Source organism: Poecilia reticulata, linkage group LG6 (assembly GCF_000633615.1).
Source record: "Poecilia reticulata strain Guanapo linkage group LG6, Guppy_female_1.0+MT, whole genome shotgun sequence".
Taxonomy (NCBI): domain Eukaryota; kingdom Metazoa; phylum Chordata; class Actinopteri; order Cyprinodontiformes; family Poeciliidae; genus Poecilia; species Poecilia reticulata.
In genome coordinates, this window is record NC_024336.1 from 127914 (window position 1) to 145114 (window position 17201).

Here is a 17201-nt window from a genome sequence, read left to right on the forward strand (position 1 = left end):
CATGTTGGTTCCACAGGGTTCCCCTGAAAATATAGATCAAATCAGACTTTACAGGGTAAAAGTAATTTGAACAGGGGGGAAGCATATAAACAAGTCAAGTCAATGACATGATACAATCTGCATTTTTAACTCGGATAACGTAACTTTTTTTTTACTGACTTGATACATTTAAATTGCTGCACTGTTAAGTAGAATGGAAATGACTTTTTTGTAAATTGTCTCGAGATTACCTATTGTAAATTAGTGTKATATAAATCAACTGAATTGTTTTAAGAAATGTTTCAATTTGCCCAACGGACTGGACCGTTGGTATGGACATACCATAGCCTGGAGTCTGAGCAGGTAAAGGTCACCTCTTGCGATAAGAAGCTGTTGTCAGAAASCGTGATGTTAAGTTACACTTACGAAGCAATTTTCTAAGACGCTAGTCRTAATATCCTGTTCAACATAATTCTCAGTAAACAGAGTCTAAAAAGTCTAAAAACGAGCATAAGAATCACCATAAAGTCATGAGAAGAAATCCTTGTGAAAACATTCTTGCTCCTGAATCTGGCTCAGGAAAATAAAGCTAGATGAGCAGACTCTTCCACAAATTAAATTTACAGATTCACAAGATTTTAATAAATAAAAAAAATTATGCATCACTAATGTATTTCATCTGCCTCATGTTCTTTGTTGGATAATTTTTGTAGCTTGATGTACTAGTAGTAGTAATATCATGTAGTGCCATAGTGAGAGAGAGCAACATCAATGTCTGCATTAAGTTTTGCATTTGAATCAATGGCAGGAAACTGAGTTGTCATTGTGGAACTTTTACTCCATAGATAAAAGTGCTACAGAAGGTTCTATATTTAGAACCTTGTAAATACACAATGCTGTATTTACCCCCATTTTCCACCCTCATTTGCTTATTTTACATCAATGGGATGTTAAAAGTCTTGTATCTAAACATCTTATGGGGAGGTTTTTATAATTTCCTTAGTTATTGTTTCTTTAAAACTGTTTAAGGAGCGTTGATTTCATTCAGAATACAAAAGATTATAAAGGAATATAAGCTAAAGAAAAAAGAAAAAAAACAACAAAAAAAACAATGGAAATGTACTAGATGGCATACATCCTGCAGCTTTAACCCAACACAGGGCAGGCTGTACACTGTGATGGAGATATTTGTCTCTTTAAAGACCTGTTCCAGGATCTTTGACACTTTTGACCACTGCAGCTGGTCCAGGCCGCAACCAATTCTGAGGGGTAGACACAAGAAATAATTGTTACAAGACTAACAATTATTTCCAATATAGAAGAAGATTTAAGGATATTTACTATAGTTATGTATCCATAGTAGTTCCTACAAACCGGGGTATTGATATCCTATTGRCACCATTTTGTAAGCAGTGAGACTTCATGTCTTCCAGACTCTGTCTCAGGATGACATACGTGGGTTTTTGGCTGGCTTTTTTCTTTGTGATCTGAGACACATAATAGGAAAGATACATTTACCAGATTGAATAATGAACCAACTTTGGTCTTATGCAGTATAATTGACCGTGGTATATTTACCAGGTAGTAGAYKAAACGTTGATCATGTGGCTGGACAGCACACTGTCCTGGCAGCTTCTCTRTTAGGACATGCGTAAAAAATACAAAACAAAATATGATTTAGCACTTGCTGTTGAAATCAGACATTTGAACAAACTGCATAAACATGAAACATTTTTTTTACCAAACAAAGACTTTTGTAACTTGTCTGACTCACTCTGCTCCTTTAACTCCTCGACTCATCCAAACTTCTTCTTGAACATCACCGCTATGCCTGCTCCCATGCGAGTCTTCACTGATGCAAGGATTCATCCCGAGGGCAGGAGAACAAATCTCCAGTGATATAGTTCAATGTCCAGCTGGTTGATCGATAGAGTTTCTCAGTTTTGCACATGTTGATACTTTCTTCAAGCAGACTTGGAGAAAACTATAACACTAAAGTACCAAGTTGGTAACAGTGCTACTACAACCTTGCTTAACTCCTCTCCATCTACCCCAACACTTGGTTGTGTCACTCTGTACCTTAAAGCACCACCCACTTTAGCTGAATTTTTWTTTTTTTTTTCAAATTGTAATTTTCCAAATTAGCTTTTTTTACATGTCTACTGAGACATATTCAAATTACGTCTATAGGGGACATGGACATAAAGTCCAGACTTTCGGTTTTCACTGGAGGGTATGAAGTGGATGAAGGCTGTTTAATTTCAGCTCCTTAAAATTTTGTGTTTTCCAAAAACCAATAATTGTTTGTTTGTATGATAATAAGAGTCTTCAGTTTAGTTTTAAACTAGAGATTCTTTAAAAAGCCGGACAGTTTAGTCAATTACTAAATATGACTAGTGTCATTTTTTTCATCTTGTCTTGATGTCTTCTCCGTCAGATCTCAACTTCTACCAGCAGGTGAAGCTGGTCAACTTTATCCGGCGGCAAATCCACCAGAGCCGTTGCTATGGCTGCCAGAAGAAGTTTGATTCCAGAGCAGACATGATGGACCACATCTCTGAAGGGCATGTAATGAAACTGCCAGAGATGTCCACCTGGGACCAACCACAGTAAGTCCTACCAAGAACATGATGCTTCATGATGCTTTGTATTGAATCTGAGTAATCCCATCTTTAAGATAACATACTTTAAAGTTTGGTTCAAACTCAGCTAAACTCTCTTCTGAATCTCTGATCTCCAGATATTATTTCCCAACATATGAGAATGATGCCTTCCTGTGTACACTGTCTGACAGCAATGACGATGAAGACAATGAGCCATGTCACAATGAGGACATACCTGTAATTGCAGAGGACATATCTGACTTGAGGGTTCTGAAACAGAACAGCGTCCTCAACCAACTCCTGAAGAACAGAGGCTGTTTCAGAAAAGACGATGCATAGACTTGTGGGTTTTTTTGGGGCTTTTTTTCTGAAGTGTCTATTTTGGATAAACTTATGCTCGAGCTCATTATGATACCTGGACAAATGACAACATAATTATTTTCTATCAAGACTGATTTTTCATCAGTAACATACTGTATGGTTTGCTCAGTACTGCTTTGATATCCATTAAAATGTGTGCACAAGCACCACATTCTTTCAGTGAAGTAGAAAATATTGACTGCATAAATGTATCAGGGTTACAGTTGTTCACTACTCCAAGACAAATGTCCTCATTTTATTTGAATGTCCACATTTCATATAATTGAAGTRGAATTCACATGGAAAATGAAGGACCAACGGGCTCAAAATAAGTCACAGCAGGTCTAGCAGAGCATACGGCATCCTGCACTGACCCCCTCCTGGTGGAAAAACTGAATCTCTTTTTTTCTTTTTGCAAGAGTTGAAGTGGGATGGTCACACACTTCCACAAAACACTGCCAGTCTCACAGTCCTCCAGCTCTTACTCTTCAGGTACACCAAGTACGTCGGATACTCAAGAGTACGCCCAAAAACGTCACCTGGACCAGAAGAAGTACTTGGGAAAGTGGTGAAAGCCTGTGCTTACCAGCCAAGTATAAAGCAGCCGGGATGAGAATCAGTACCTCCTAATCCGAGACCACGGTCTTGTCCTGCCCCAAGTGGAGGAGTTCAAGTATCTAGAAATCTTGTTCACAAATGAGGGAAAAATGGAACAAGAAATTGACAGGCGGATTGGTGCAGCATCTGCAGTGAAGTAGACACTCTACCAGTCGGTTGTGTTAAAGAGAGCTGAGTCAAAAAGCAAAGCTCTTGATTTACTGGTTGATCTACGTTCCTACCCTCATCTATGGTCATGAGCTTTGGGTCATGACAGAAAGAACGAGGTCACGGATAAAAGCGGCCAAAATGGGCTTTCTCCATAGGGTGTCTAGACTCTCTCTTAGAGATAGGGTGATGGTTCATTAGTGTTCTGAGACACTAATGATGGTGGTACAAAAGTGAGCCTTTGTATACATTTAGAATTTTTTTTTTTCTTTCCATATTTAAGGTTTCACTATATCTTCCTAACAGTATAATGAGACAGGTAATCTATGATGAACCAGAGAAGCTTGATTTTTTTTTTTCCTCAAAGTGGTCCTACTGCCATTTGCAGAATTCAAACACACCTCTCCGTCAAAAACAACCAAAGCTAGGACTGTCTTAGCAATGTCAACACTTGCGTACACACTGCTGTGACATGATGATGAAGGCCTATCAGAATATCCTACATTAGAAAATGAACATAATTTAACCTTAGACTTAAAATTTTTAAAAGCACTTTTTCATCTTAGTGTTTGCATTTTTTCCACAATCTTTCACTGACATATGTGTATTATTTGATAACCATGATACAGACCATACTACTGTATTTTGTTTATTAGGTGCCACAACTCAGTGAGTAATCGTAAAAACTATAGTCATTTTGCGATCATTTTCGCAAACTTAACAGAATTTGCTGCTGATCATAGTAACAAAGACAGAAACTGAAATCCTGACAAATGATCCATTGTTTAATGTTAATATATCACTTGGCTTAAAAAATTCAGTAATTTTAATGGTTTTCATAAAACTATATTTTGTACACAATTGCTGTACACCAAAATCATTTTAKTGGGTATTTATATTTACAGACCACTGACTGTAGACTGGACTGTCCTAACGGACATGACACTGCTCAGTCAGATAAATGCTTTACTGGCAAGTCTGTCATTCATGTAGCTGGAGGTCTTGTTGTCTTGCAGCAGTGTTTTGGTGACATCATAGAGATTCTGCTGGTAGGCCAGTCTGTAACGGGTGTACACATCATCACAGTGGTTGAGCAGACGCTTCACATTGGAACAGACGCTACTGGGGATGCCGTCCAGCCTGGAATGACACACAGAACAACCTTCAGAGTTAYAGAAGACATAATGTCAAAAACCATTCTTAGACATGTATTTTGGCAAAGGCTGGGGAAGAAAATCCACTATGACTTACTTTCTGAAAATGTCTTCAAATAGGGCAGAGGTGAGAGGACGGTGGCATTTCAGCTCCTCAAGGTAAGCAAAGTGTCCCTTCAGAGCCACTTTCTGATACAAAATCTCAGCCCAGTCTGGACTGTAGCTATACGCTTCTGCGACAACAAACACCTGAGACACAGGAAGCAGAATAAGAGCCCCCAAGGGCCAAAACTTACAATTGCCTACATTAGATGCCTACATTTACTCTCACACAAACACAACCAAACCCTCTCATAAACACTATGATCACAATGTTTCACACAAACGCCATCAAACTCTCTCACATATAGAATCAAGCTCTTTTACATATCAGTTAGACCATGCTTTCAGAGCTACCTGTTTTATTGGAATTTAAGAAGGCACKGCTGAAAGCAGATTTAGAGAGCAGAGGGATGCTGCACACCTGGTAGCACTGTGGCAGAGCCATGATGGCACTGTGCATCTCTGCAGGCTTTAGGTTTATGATGCGTAGGTTGGATCCCTGGTTCAACAAGTGGAGCTGAAGAGTGATCAGTTTGGCTGCACGTACACAACGACCAGCCTGATGTACACAGGAGTCCTGGTAGGGACACACAACCACAAACAATGACAACTGATCAGGAACCATAAAGTTATTCCTAAGTGTAGAAAAGGAAGTGGAAGTACCTTGGAGAAACTTTCTGCAGCATCCTTTAGCAGACCCAACACCTTGACCAATGAGTTCTTAAGATCAGGAGTCACAACTGTATAACAAATTTAACAAGAGTGAAACTTATTCTGTAATCACAGCAGGTAATTTGTAACGTTTGATTTTGCTCTGCTCACCCCAGTCCTGAGATTCAATCATCTTCAGCTGTGTCCTGGCAGCTATTTCATGGTTTTCTCCAATTTCCCTTCTCATGCTGAAACACAGCGCCACCATGTTGTGCTTCTCACTGTCAGCAGGGAGGCAGCGTTTGATGTAATCCAGCAGAGAAGTCTTCAAACTTGAGCTCTGCAAAAAAGAAGGAAATAAATTGGGGCTGGGAGGCTGATATGTTGGGGAAGAACAAGCTCTGGCTGCTCATAGAATTATAAACGGGACTTAAAACCTCTAAATTAAAGTGGCTAATTCAAAAAAGTTTAAATATTTCATTGTATGCATTTAATGAAATTTTTGTGTGTGTGTGCATGTGTGTGTCAAACCTGTCCTATGTCTTTGTCCACCTTCTTTCTCAGTAGCATCTCAAAACAATGGTTCTGATGAAGCAAATCGAAGATGTACGTCATCTCATTGTACCTGCCAATACCCGTCAGGAGACGCACCTGAACACACACAAATATATTACACACATAAAAAAACACCAACCTGATGAAGTTACCGTCCATTTCAGTTGTTTTTCACAGAAACAGTGAGCAGCTCAGTGGGATTTAGCAGTACTTCTTCAACCTTAGCTTGACTCAAGAGAAGGTTCTAGAGTTGTGTTCAAATCAAGAGAATTACAGACTGTTATACAACAGAAGGTTGTCAGAGGCTAGAATTACTGTAATATTTTGCCTGGCTGTGGGCAGGCAGAATATCCTGCCTGCCCACAAGCCTTCACCATCAACAACTCTAAAGAAATTTGGATGAGTTACAACATATTTAATTCATCCAAAATAATTTATCCAGTCAAACAAAGCCACATATCTTTGTCATAAAAAAATATGTTGATGCCACAAAGATTTTTGGCTGATCACCACCAAAGTAGACAAAGCCCTCTGCATTTTATTTTGGTTATAAAGTTAGTATCTCACTCTGAACACCAGTGTTTTACTACACAAACACAATCTGACCACCTGCTGCTAGTCTCAACTTCACCTCAAGCTTCCAGCCCCAGAACAATACGAACATAACCAAAATAAGAAGAAACAAGCAAACACAAGAATAAGTCATCAGCTACAGAGACACCTCCAAGTCACACACTCAACAGGTCTCAACTCTGGAAAATACTTTATCCATCCATCCATCCATCCATCCATCCATCCATTTTCTTTCACCCTTGTCCCTCAGTGGGGTCGGGAGGGTTGCTGGTGCCCATCTCCAGCTAACGTTCCGGGCGAGAGGCGGGGTACACCCTGGACAGGTCGCCAGTCTGTCGCAGGGCAACACAGAGACACACAGGACACACAACCATGCACACACACACTCACACCTACAGGGCAATTTAGACAGACCAATTTACCTGACAGTCATGTTTTTGGACTGTGGGAGGAAACCGGAGTACCCGGAGAAAACCCACGCATGCACAGGGAGAAATGCAGAAAGACCAGGGCCGGGAATCGAACCCAGAACCTTCTTGCTGCAAGGCAACAGCTCTACCAACTGCGCCACTGTGCATTTACTTTAAAAAAATTAAAGTAAAAATACTTTAATTTTTTATAAAACCCTCATTGTGAGAAGGAGATCTAAGGTATAAGTGAAAGAATAATTTAGTTTGCAGTTGAACACTGAGGGCTCACCAGCAAGCTGTAGTGCTCTCCTGGAGCCAGGTAGGTGTGGCTGAGATGACGAGCAGCTTGGAGAACTCGAACAATTCCCTCCATGTTACAAGTGAGACTGAAACAGCTGTGAGCCACAATCAGCAGCTCCACAACTAAACAGGACAAGCAAGGAGGACAGGCAAAAAGGTGGTTTACTGAGTCATGTGGAGTGATACATACAAATAAGGCCATTTCAATTAAACTACATGATATCTACTAGTTGAGTTCAGTTATGTTTGTAGGATTTTTCCATACTACAGTTCAGGTCCCTCAGTGGAACAGAGTTAAGGTTTTCCAGCAGTTTGAGGCCCACTATGTTTGGATCTTCACACAGTCTGATCAGTTGTATCAGTGACTCCTGCCCCTCTGATGGTCTGAAAATCAGCCTTTCTCCTGGTTGAAACATGCACAGAATAAACTGAGAAAATGGCAAAGGGACAAATAATATTTGATGTACGGCTCTGCTCTCACCAGACTGCAGCTCCTGGGTTGTTGCTAACAAGCCTTGAACCACTGCGTTGGAGACCAGCTCAGCCACACTGTCAGCACTAAGACCCTGAGTTTTGATGAAGGTCTTGGCCATCCTGAATCGATCTGGTTGCATCAACAGCAGCAGCTTCTCTAACACAGAATGAGGCTCTTCTCTGCTGATATGACTGAAGAGGCACTGCAGTTCCTAAGGAAGCAACCAGAAAAAAAAAAAAAACGTATTGAACAAAACCAAAAACACTGCTCTGTTTTGCACTTAAAGTCATGACATACAGTACTGATGTATAACATGAAGCACAAAAGATGTAAGGTTCAGAAGTCTTTTTTTAAGGTAGATTTATGCAAAACCCACTCAGCACAAGTCTACTTTGGAAATTCCACTTTTGCAAAAATGAAAGGTTAATCTTGTAAATATGTTCATTGCATGCCTTAATTTATGAATCTGTGTTAAATCTTCAAAAGACCACAATCTCTAGGAGACATGTTCCATATTCTACACTGGACACAATGGAAGCTGGAACACACAAATGAGTTTTTGTTGGGTTTCATGTATCAGATCACATGGAGTACGCTCCTTTAAGTTTACAGTCCTTACAGTTTTTCTTAGTCACATTTGGTGCTTTTCTCAGAACAGAATTGAAATTTTCAAAACTACTTGTTCAATCTTCAAGTAGTAATCAGGTGTTACTTGTGCACAACAAAAAAAGCAATTTATTTCTTCCAACTAGTTGCAAATGCTTTTGTGCATCCAAGCAATTATGTACAATTCTCTGCTTTTCCCTACATGTCCTATTGCTTTTGATATGATGGTCATTATGTATTATATGAATTGTCTCAACCTCCACAACATTTAAGCATAATTTCATCGCTTAAATGTTAACATGCAAAATGCTCGAACAGGTTATCACAATATGTCAAGCATTATTCTATACATTTCCTCCTGTACTTTATCTTGCTGTCGCTAGTTTTTACTGAGCTGCTTCCAGATATTCTTCATTAATTCCCTGTCTCCCTTTATTCTTGCTTAAAATGATGATGGAGGATGATTTTTATTTGCTAGCACCTTTCAAGACACCCAAGAGCACTTTACAATAAAAAAAACCAATACAAGTGTACACTAAAAATGAGAACAAATGTAGAAGAAAAATAAATAAATGAAAGATTACAATGATAAGGCCAACTTGAACAGATGTATTTTGAGTTGTGACTTGAAAGTATGAAGTTAGTCATCAAGGGTTAGTCATTAGGGAAGCTGTTCTGGTAGGGGTGGTTGTTGTCCACACAGTTTTATACAGTTAGACACAGTCATGAAACTGTCATCCTCTCAATGTGGCTGCCACGAAGCATTCCAGTCAGTAACCTCAAAACAACCTTGCAGGGCTCCCCCAGCTTCCGGTGACCATCTTCTCACAGTTCTTTTTGTTAGAATTGTTTTTATGAAAATCACAAGATTTCCAAGAGCCTTGATTGATCAGTTCCATTTTTTAATCAGAGTTTGGAGCTAGTAAGTAAATTCCAGGAATATACATGTATAGCAGCAAGACGGAGGAATAAACAAATAAGTTGTGGAGAAAAGTGCTGACCAGCTGTTGAAAGGTGATGGCAAATGGTCTGTACTTGTACAGAACTTTATATAATCCAGAGGACGCCAAACACAACATTCAGTCGTTCACTTATTCACACTCTGATCATGGTAAGGTACATTGTACCACAGCTGCTTTGAGGCAGTTTGACAGAAGCAGAAATTACCAAAAAAGAAAATTCTACAGCAATATAGAAATGTGCAAGTTTGTACTGATGARAGGGTGCAGACCTTGGAGAGCTGGTAGAGACTGAGGACTTGCTTGCAGTAGCTGCTCCCATGGTGACACTGATCCACCAGTTTCTGGATCTGAACAGTGACTGCATCTTCATGGAGAGGCACCATCACAAATGAGGACAGACTGCTGAGTGAGGGGGCTGGATGGGCAAGAGAAGAAAATTACAGAAAGGACCAACGAGGGAAAGAATTTTAGGGAAGATGTTAAAGAAGAACATACACTGGGTTAGAGCCTTTGTTTCTGTGGGTTCTGAGGTCTGCCCTTGTGGTTCTGGTACMAAGAATCCACATGCCAGAGCATGGCAGCACAGGACCAACCATACATCTGGATTGTGCATATTGAAATAGCGGCAAACACGACTGGCTTCATGTATACTACCCTTATCTAGTAACTGGTCAATAAGTATTGCCAAAACTCTTCTCTCTTCAGAACTTAAATCTGATTCTGTATCCAACTCCTCAGGCTTTTCTGGGAATCCCTCCAGATTCAGGTACTTCTCCATATTCAGATCTGCGATGTTAGAGAACGAAAACTCCTTCATGAACATCTCATATTCGTTGGTTTCAGGTGTGATTGCTGGTGGCAGCAGGTTAAACATGCTCTTTTCCTCTATTGTAGTTGTGAGAACATGCTTCTGGACCTGACAGAGCCACAGCTTTTTCTCCAGTCTCTGTAGCTCATCCACAGGAACAGGGGTTAGCAAAGAAAGCCAGTGAGCTGTGAGCTGGAGCAGCAAGCAGCACTCCTGGATGTCCAGAACATTTGTCTGAGCCTGGTCACCATCAGGGTCGGCGGCGGCCTCAGACTGAGATAAAAAGAACTGCGCGGCTGACTCTGGGTCAGTGCTGTCAGCTTTCAGTTGCCTGTGGCACTTCTTCCAGAAGGCCACTCGGGTCTCCAAATGTCTCCACCGCCACTTGCTCTTGTGGAAGTTTACTTCCTGAAGCAGCTGCAGGGAAGGCAGATATAGAACACAATGCATTTAGCTTTTTTATCACTAACAAGTTCATCCATCCTCAAGTTATATTGTCAAAACTCTAAATACAGAATTCCCAAAAGAAAGCTACAGGGTATGAATAACTGCCAGAATATTCTAGTCGCAGTTAAAGGGTCTCAGAATTTTAGTTTTTATTTTAGAGCAGACACTCAATGTTGTGTAAAATTGGGTGGACTTGCCCTTTAGCAATTTACCGAATCGGAAGCAACAAACAGAAGCTAACTTTAGCTTCATATACAAAACAAAGTAAGTGTATAAGGCTTTATGTGTGAAGGTATCACACATAACATGTCATAGAAATTAATTCTATGATGCTTTGGACATAAACGAGTCTCTACAGATTGTGATGTGATTTGGTCTGGAGCATTCTGTTTGTTGAGTTTGTAGTTTTGTTATTTCCCCCTTGGTCCATTTTCTTGTGATTGCAGTGTTTTGCCATTGATGCCTTTTTTTGTTTGCATTAATTTTGTTGACTGAAAGTTTTTAATTCCATTTTCTGTTATTGCAGCATTTTTTGTTGTTGTTGTTGTTTGCAGCGCTTTGCTGTTGCATTTGCTTTTTGTTTTTACGTGTTGGTAGATCGTCTTGCCTTTTACTGCATGTTTGCAGTTTTAGAACAAAGCTATCTTAAGGGAAGCAATTGTAAAATCTGGAACATTTTTAACCCACTGGAGGTGAGAATGGATGATGTTCAAAGGATTTCTTTGATTATTTAGTAAGTACATCTTTTTATTTAATAACACGCTACAGACATGTGCTGTAGCGTAAAACAAAGTTGCATGTGAGCATGAAAACGTTCTCCTGGATAAGTTACCGGACAGAAAAGGTATTAGAAGAAGAGACTGGGAAAAATTAGATAGGAAGTTTTCTATTGAGTAGAATAGGAAGCTGTCCTTGTGCGGAGGAGAAGCAACATGATATCTGAAAGCCAAAAAATTTATTTTATTATGTAGACAAGGGTGTAGACAAGGATCAGTTTGCACAAACTAGGTGTAGAGTTACTAAAAGAAATGTGCAATTTGTATTAAGAGTCTGGTAGAGATAGCTCACAGTGTAAAGTGTTCTGCAATGTCTTTAGTATTAATAACCATAAGTAGTAACTGTCTGACTTTTCTCTCTGGGTCCAATTTTAGTCCATTCTTCCTTCATTTTAAACATAACTCTAGAAACTAAAACAAGGCTAAACCTTGTGTGACCTGATGGTTCAGACCTGGCTCATGAGGAGGCGGTGGACAGGCAGACCAGCCAGTACTGCCACCTGTCTGGCCTGGTTGTAGTGTCCTCCAGTTTGCAAARCATCCACTATCAGCTGAAACTCCTCCTGCTGGACAGAGGGGGAAATGCACTGCAGCAGGCTCTGGGACAGAGTCACACCTGATCCTTGTAGTAACTGACTCAGCTGGCTCAACTTCCTGAAGTCTGGACCTGGAGACAAACAGGAGTTACATGCACACACACGCATACACGCACACACACACATAGAAATACATAGAAATATACACAAGGGGTATATTCAGAAGATATTATCTTTTTCAAAGTCTTGTTCATCAGTATTTTCAGAGCAGGATACCCAAGCCTGGGTATCCTTAGCTTCCAAAAGTATATGAGCAGACTGAGCTGTGCAACCTAGGATAATTCTAAATCTATAAATTTCAGAGACTCAATTCACCAAGAGACAAAACACAGTAATTACATATAGACTGATGTTTATGAGCCTTCATTTTTGTTAATTATGATTATTCTCAATAAAAATCATACTCTCCTAGCATGAAAACATGATATTCAAGCTCTCTGGAACATTGTTGAACAAAGAAGCAGTTTGATGATGTGACAGAGATGAAGCAAAAACAGAAGAAATCTGGTGCCAGCTTTTTTTCATACAAGCCCTGGGCATATATGATAAAAAAAAAACAAATTAAAACWAAATTTTCTGAGCTGATCCTGTCAGTAAGAGATGTATGTTGTGATCACTATGTGAGGCAGCAGCCCTGAACATCTCACCATTGGATTTGAGAAGTTTGTCAACGTCAGCCAGGAGCTGCAGCAGCTGGTGAAGGTCGTACTGGGAGGAGCAGCGCAGCAGCATGGTGAGGAGCAGCACTGAGGCTTGGCTCTCCACCCACTGCAGAGAAAGGCTGCCTGCAGCCTCTGGACCACAGTTTCTGAGCTACTCCAAAGGAAACAGATCAGTGTCAGTCTCTCCTTCTTTTAGCTAATTTCACTGTCAGCTCAATCACATTTCTTAGCCCACCATCTGCTCCCTTTGCTCTCTCCTTGCTACCACAGTAATGTTCTACAGTGTATAAACACGTCATAAAGAGATGCTGACCCATTTAAAAAATCCCCAAAACATGATAGATGCAAGAAMTGTATGTGCAACTAAGCTCATCATATACCGAGATCCAACTATAATCTTTAAAACTCATGGATAGCAATTGTTGTGTGGTATTTAACCTTCAGTATTTATCAAAAATYCCAATCTACTTGAAATTCACATAAAGACAAAGCCATTTCAAAATACCCCATGAAATAAAGGCATCATTTTATTACCTTGGCAGAGAAATAAAAACACAGGAAGAACAGACTGCTTTTCCCACCCTGTTCATTTGGTTCTGATATGACCCACAGTTCAAGTCATTGTCTGCAGTGGTCACTCTTAAAGACATTTATTATTATAAAGCTACATCCAATAACATATTGTTCCGAGCAGAAAGAGAAAGATTTTTAAAACTGTTTAAACTGTATTACTGGAAAGAATTTCTTTCTTACATTGCATTAAAATGTAGTCAACAGTCCGACTTACAGCAATAAGTGTCCTCTGAAAGTCCAACAACTTTGTCTTGGCCTCAGTGAATTTTCTATAATCGCAACACAACTCGAACATTCTCAGCACCAACACCAGGGGACAATCCTGAGGGAAAAAAAGTGTTTGTTATTGGTAGTTGTAAATGCCCGTTCCATGTTTTATGTCCTGATTGTAGGTTGTTACCTATAGTACCCAGTAAGGGCGCTGTAGTTTGGTTCATGTTGAGTTAGTGCCTTCATTTAAACAGTAAAATAAGATGAAGTGTTGCTAGCCTCCTGTCAGTCAGCACTTTGGGCTGAAATATCCCAGGGACAAGAGGAAGAGGAGGATATTATTCATCTTAATGACTCTGGACTGTAGCACACTCTTAAGAGGAGGCTAAAGGCAGCACGGACTTTACCGCCATAAACTTTGCAGCCCTTGGACAGCGGAGCGAGGTACATTGTTTAGAGCTCTATAAGTTTAAGTTAGCGTTATTATTATTATTATTATTATTATTATTATTATTATGTATTCATGTTTGTGTCAAACAAAAGCACTTAAGCAAAATGTATTTTCTTTTCTTTTAGGTTTCACGGTGTATTCAGTGCAACAACTTGGTTTCGAAAGAAGTAAATATGAATCTACTGCACCCGTCGAAGCTCTCCGTGTTTTGTTGGGTCTGAGGGACTGCTACAGTAGTACTGATTATTTGGGAGTGTTTTTCTTTGCTAGAATGAACATTACGATAAATCTAGGATATAATCTGCAAAAACACACAATCTTACCAAGTATTTTTGTCTAGTTTSTAGTGCAAATATCTTAGTACATTTGAATTAAGACAAAACTAATTTAAAAGTATCTTAGCAAGAACCTTGTTTTTAGTAAATAATTTCTTAACATTGGTGAAAATTGGCAGATTATTTCACTTATATCACAGGGAAATTGTCTTACAAGTAAATTTATCTGCTAATGGAACAAGTCTTTTTTACACCAATATTAAGGAACTATTTACTGAACACAAAGTTCTACATCTTGCTGAACAGATACTTGTAAGGTAGTTTTCACTTATTTCAAGTGCACTAGAAGCGAGACTAAAAATACTTGGTAAGACTTGGTGTTTTTGCAGTGTGTAGGTCAATGATACCTGCTGAAAAAGCTCAAAGCCTTGCAGGAGGACCCAGATGTGACCCTGCCTCAGCAGCGTCTTCCAGATGACTGAAAGGTCATGGAGGGTCCATTCATGATCCTGGGGGGCTTCGGTGAGGTGTGAAGTGGCCTCTTCTGTTGTTGTGTCAACAACAGAGGTCAGCATCCACACACACAGACATGACAGCAGATCTGTTCCCTGTCGGTTACATGGGAAGAAAAGAACCAACAACTAGATCAGAATTAAGATTCTGTCTAAGACCATGTATTATCTTCTTCATAACACAAAATGTGCCAAACTGATGGAGACACAGATAGGGACAATTTGTAGTAACTCAATGTATTTACTATTAGCAGCCATTATGGCAACAAGTGAAACGACTTAAATATAACTTGACTAGCCAGATACCTGCAGACAGGCAGCAAGTACTGCCAGCATCGGGCAGTGTTGAACTATTGCTTCATGTAGGAGAAACCTCCATGACACTTGCTTCTCCTGGCTCTGCAGCAGCACCTGGAACAGCTCCCCACCGTGTTCAGAGACCCCAGAGGCCATGTCTGTTCTCAGAAAGCCCAACTGTTCCTGAGGGTCTCGGCTTGTCTGATTGTGAACCTGCAGGTCTTGAAATGCGAGGTTTAGGTGAGCCTGCAAGACGGGGTCAAAGAGACCTACCAGGGACCTCACCTGGGGAAACAAAATTGAAAGACTCAGATGATTTAACAGTAGAATTAATTCTGAATTGAATTGGAAAAAAAAACAAACAAAATAAACATCATAGGCTCAAGGAAAAAAATTTACCATCACTGGGGATAAAGAAAATCCCCCCCACACACACACACACACACACGCACACGCACACACACGTGTGTGTAACTGAGTGAGGATTTTGCAAAACAATTTTGTTAAGATTATTTTTTTAAATAAAGGTCCTGATTTTTTTCAAGAGAAAGTACACAACATGTCAAACTATTTGGTCAGGTGAGAAAAATTCTTTTTGATAAATTCATCAGTGAAATTAAGTTTACTCTTGTTATATAGGTATATAATAAATAAAAAAWTTCTATCAATTTTCTACATAATTATACCCTCTAATAATTAGATTGTAGCTGATTTACTTTAGAGAAATCTGATCTTCTGACTAAACTGATGACATTTTTGTGACATTATCAGTTCATTTCCTTTAATATTTCTCATCCAAAAAATATTTTTTTTTTCTATTAAAAAAATGTTTTTCTAACAGGGTGTTTTAATGAAATGTTACAATCTTGGATTTCTGTATATTCTATAATAAACACTACTAAGGGTAAGTACATGTGAACTGAACATCATGTCTTCATTGTGCAAAATTCTCTGTCTCTTTTCTGTCCTAATGGAATCTCTCCTCCTACTCATCACTCTTTGATCAGATTCTCAGGAAGCCGATCCAGATGTGAGAAAAAGTCATGCATTTGTTCCTCATGGTGCTCCACAGATCAGAAAGGTGACCTGATTGAGCAAAACCAATGTGATTTCTGGATTCAGTTCATCAAAATGACACTAAGAGAGTTGAAAAATCCCATACAATGTTTTTGGCTGTTGAACTGCTTTTTTGACTGTCATTGTCTGAAAGTGTTTTAGAACAAGTTTTAATGTGTTGCTTTTATCTTGGTAATTGTATTAGTGCTGTTGGCCAGGTCTTCCTTGTAAAATATATCTCTGATCTCAATGGAACTAACCTAGTTAAATAAAGGTTTAATCAAATAATTACAAAATAGGCACAAATTATGTTATTCAAATAAATGGAAATAAGTAACATTTCTTAAAAAGATGGAGTGTGTCCTGTGTGTGCTCACCTGCTGGGGTGGGAAACTGTGCAGTTGGACAAACAATAAAAAGTGTACAAATTGTCTGTCCTCAGCACAGTAGCTGGGATAAATCAGACTGAGCTCCAGACTGTGGAGCTGACAGAACTGAACAGGTAAGGCCCACTCCTGAGCCGCCTCGAACGATGACCTGAGAAAACAACTCACAATACTTAGAACATCTGAACATAAGACCTCAGAATTACATCTGTCAATCATTCAACTGCAAGTAGTTTCATTTTTCATGACATTACATCAGGTTGGTCTGGCTAACACTGCTGTGGCACAGTAAAAAAAACAAGGTGTGGGATCCTGTTTTCATCCTTGATGTGTACTCACCACTCACTTCTGTAATTTAAAGTTAACCACCAGGTACACCTCTCTAAAGCTAAACTGGTACGCATTTACCCAAACATGGACCCAACATGTGACAGGTATAGCAGTTCACCTGCTACATAAATCCACATGTTTTGGTCTTGTCCTTCTCCAGCTAATTTCTAGACATCAGCCTTCCGTACTATATCTGACGTCTTGCACTGTGAGATCAAGTCAAACCCTTTAGCTGCCATCTTTGGCGTCAAACAAAGAATTCTCTCACTTTCATCATTAATTGCCAGGAGAGCTGTCTTATTAAGATGGAATGATCCCCCTTTACAG

The 17201-nt window shown here is 39.5% G+C and overlaps 2 protein-coding genes across 4 annotated transcripts in view; one reads left to right on the plus strand and one right to left on the minus strand.

The window, feature by feature from the left end:
* The window catches only part of znf277 (zinc finger protein 277), a 16081-nt gene extending 12959 nt beyond the window's left edge, over window positions 1–3122 (plus strand). The window contains exons 11-12 of one of the 2 annotated variants that reach the window (XM_008410685.2): window positions 2417–2588; window positions 2720–3117. In XM_008410685.2, coding sequence (XP_008408907.1) covers window positions 2417–2588; window positions 2720–2921 — 374 coding nt within the window. In that variant the 3' untranslated portion in view covers window positions 2922–3117. Of the gene's footprint in view, window positions 1–2416; window positions 2589–2719 lie in introns of both variants that reach the window. The other variant, XM_017305329.1, reaches the window with a different exon arrangement.
* Window positions 3123–4343: 1221 nt separating this feature from the next.
* spg11 (SPG11 vesicle trafficking associated, spatacsin) overlaps window positions 4344–17201 on the minus strand; it is a 30417-nt gene continuing 17559 nt past the window's right edge. The window contains exons 22-38 of one of the 2 annotated variants that reach the window (XM_008410684.1): window positions 16536–16695; window positions 15112–15387; window positions 14701–14901; window positions 13572–13679; window positions 12770–12935; window positions 11979–12193; window positions 9991–10720; window positions 9765–9910; window positions 7934–8138; window positions 7718–7855; window positions 7442–7575; window positions 6146–6265; window positions 5786–5954; window positions 5627–5703; window positions 5385–5540; window positions 4959–5110; window positions 4344–4847 (exon numbers count right to left, since the gene is read on the minus strand). In XM_008410684.1, the coding sequence (XP_008408906.1) occupies window positions 4661–4847; window positions 4959–5110; window positions 5385–5540; window positions 5627–5703; window positions 5786–5954; window positions 6146–6265; window positions 7442–7575; window positions 7718–7855; window positions 7934–8138; window positions 9765–9910; window positions 9991–10720; window positions 11979–12193; window positions 12770–12935; window positions 13572–13679; window positions 14701–14901; window positions 15112–15387; window positions 16536–16695 (3340 nt within the window). In that variant the 3' untranslated portion in view covers window positions 4344–4660. Of the gene's footprint in view, window positions 4848–4958; window positions 5111–5384; window positions 5541–5626; window positions 5704–5785; window positions 5955–6145; window positions 6266–7441; window positions 7576–7717; window positions 8139–9764; window positions 9911–9990; window positions 10721–11978; window positions 12194–12769; window positions 12936–13571; window positions 13680–14700; window positions 14902–15111; window positions 15388–16535; window positions 16696–17201 lie in introns of both variants that reach the window. The other variant, XM_017305328.1, reaches the window with a different exon arrangement.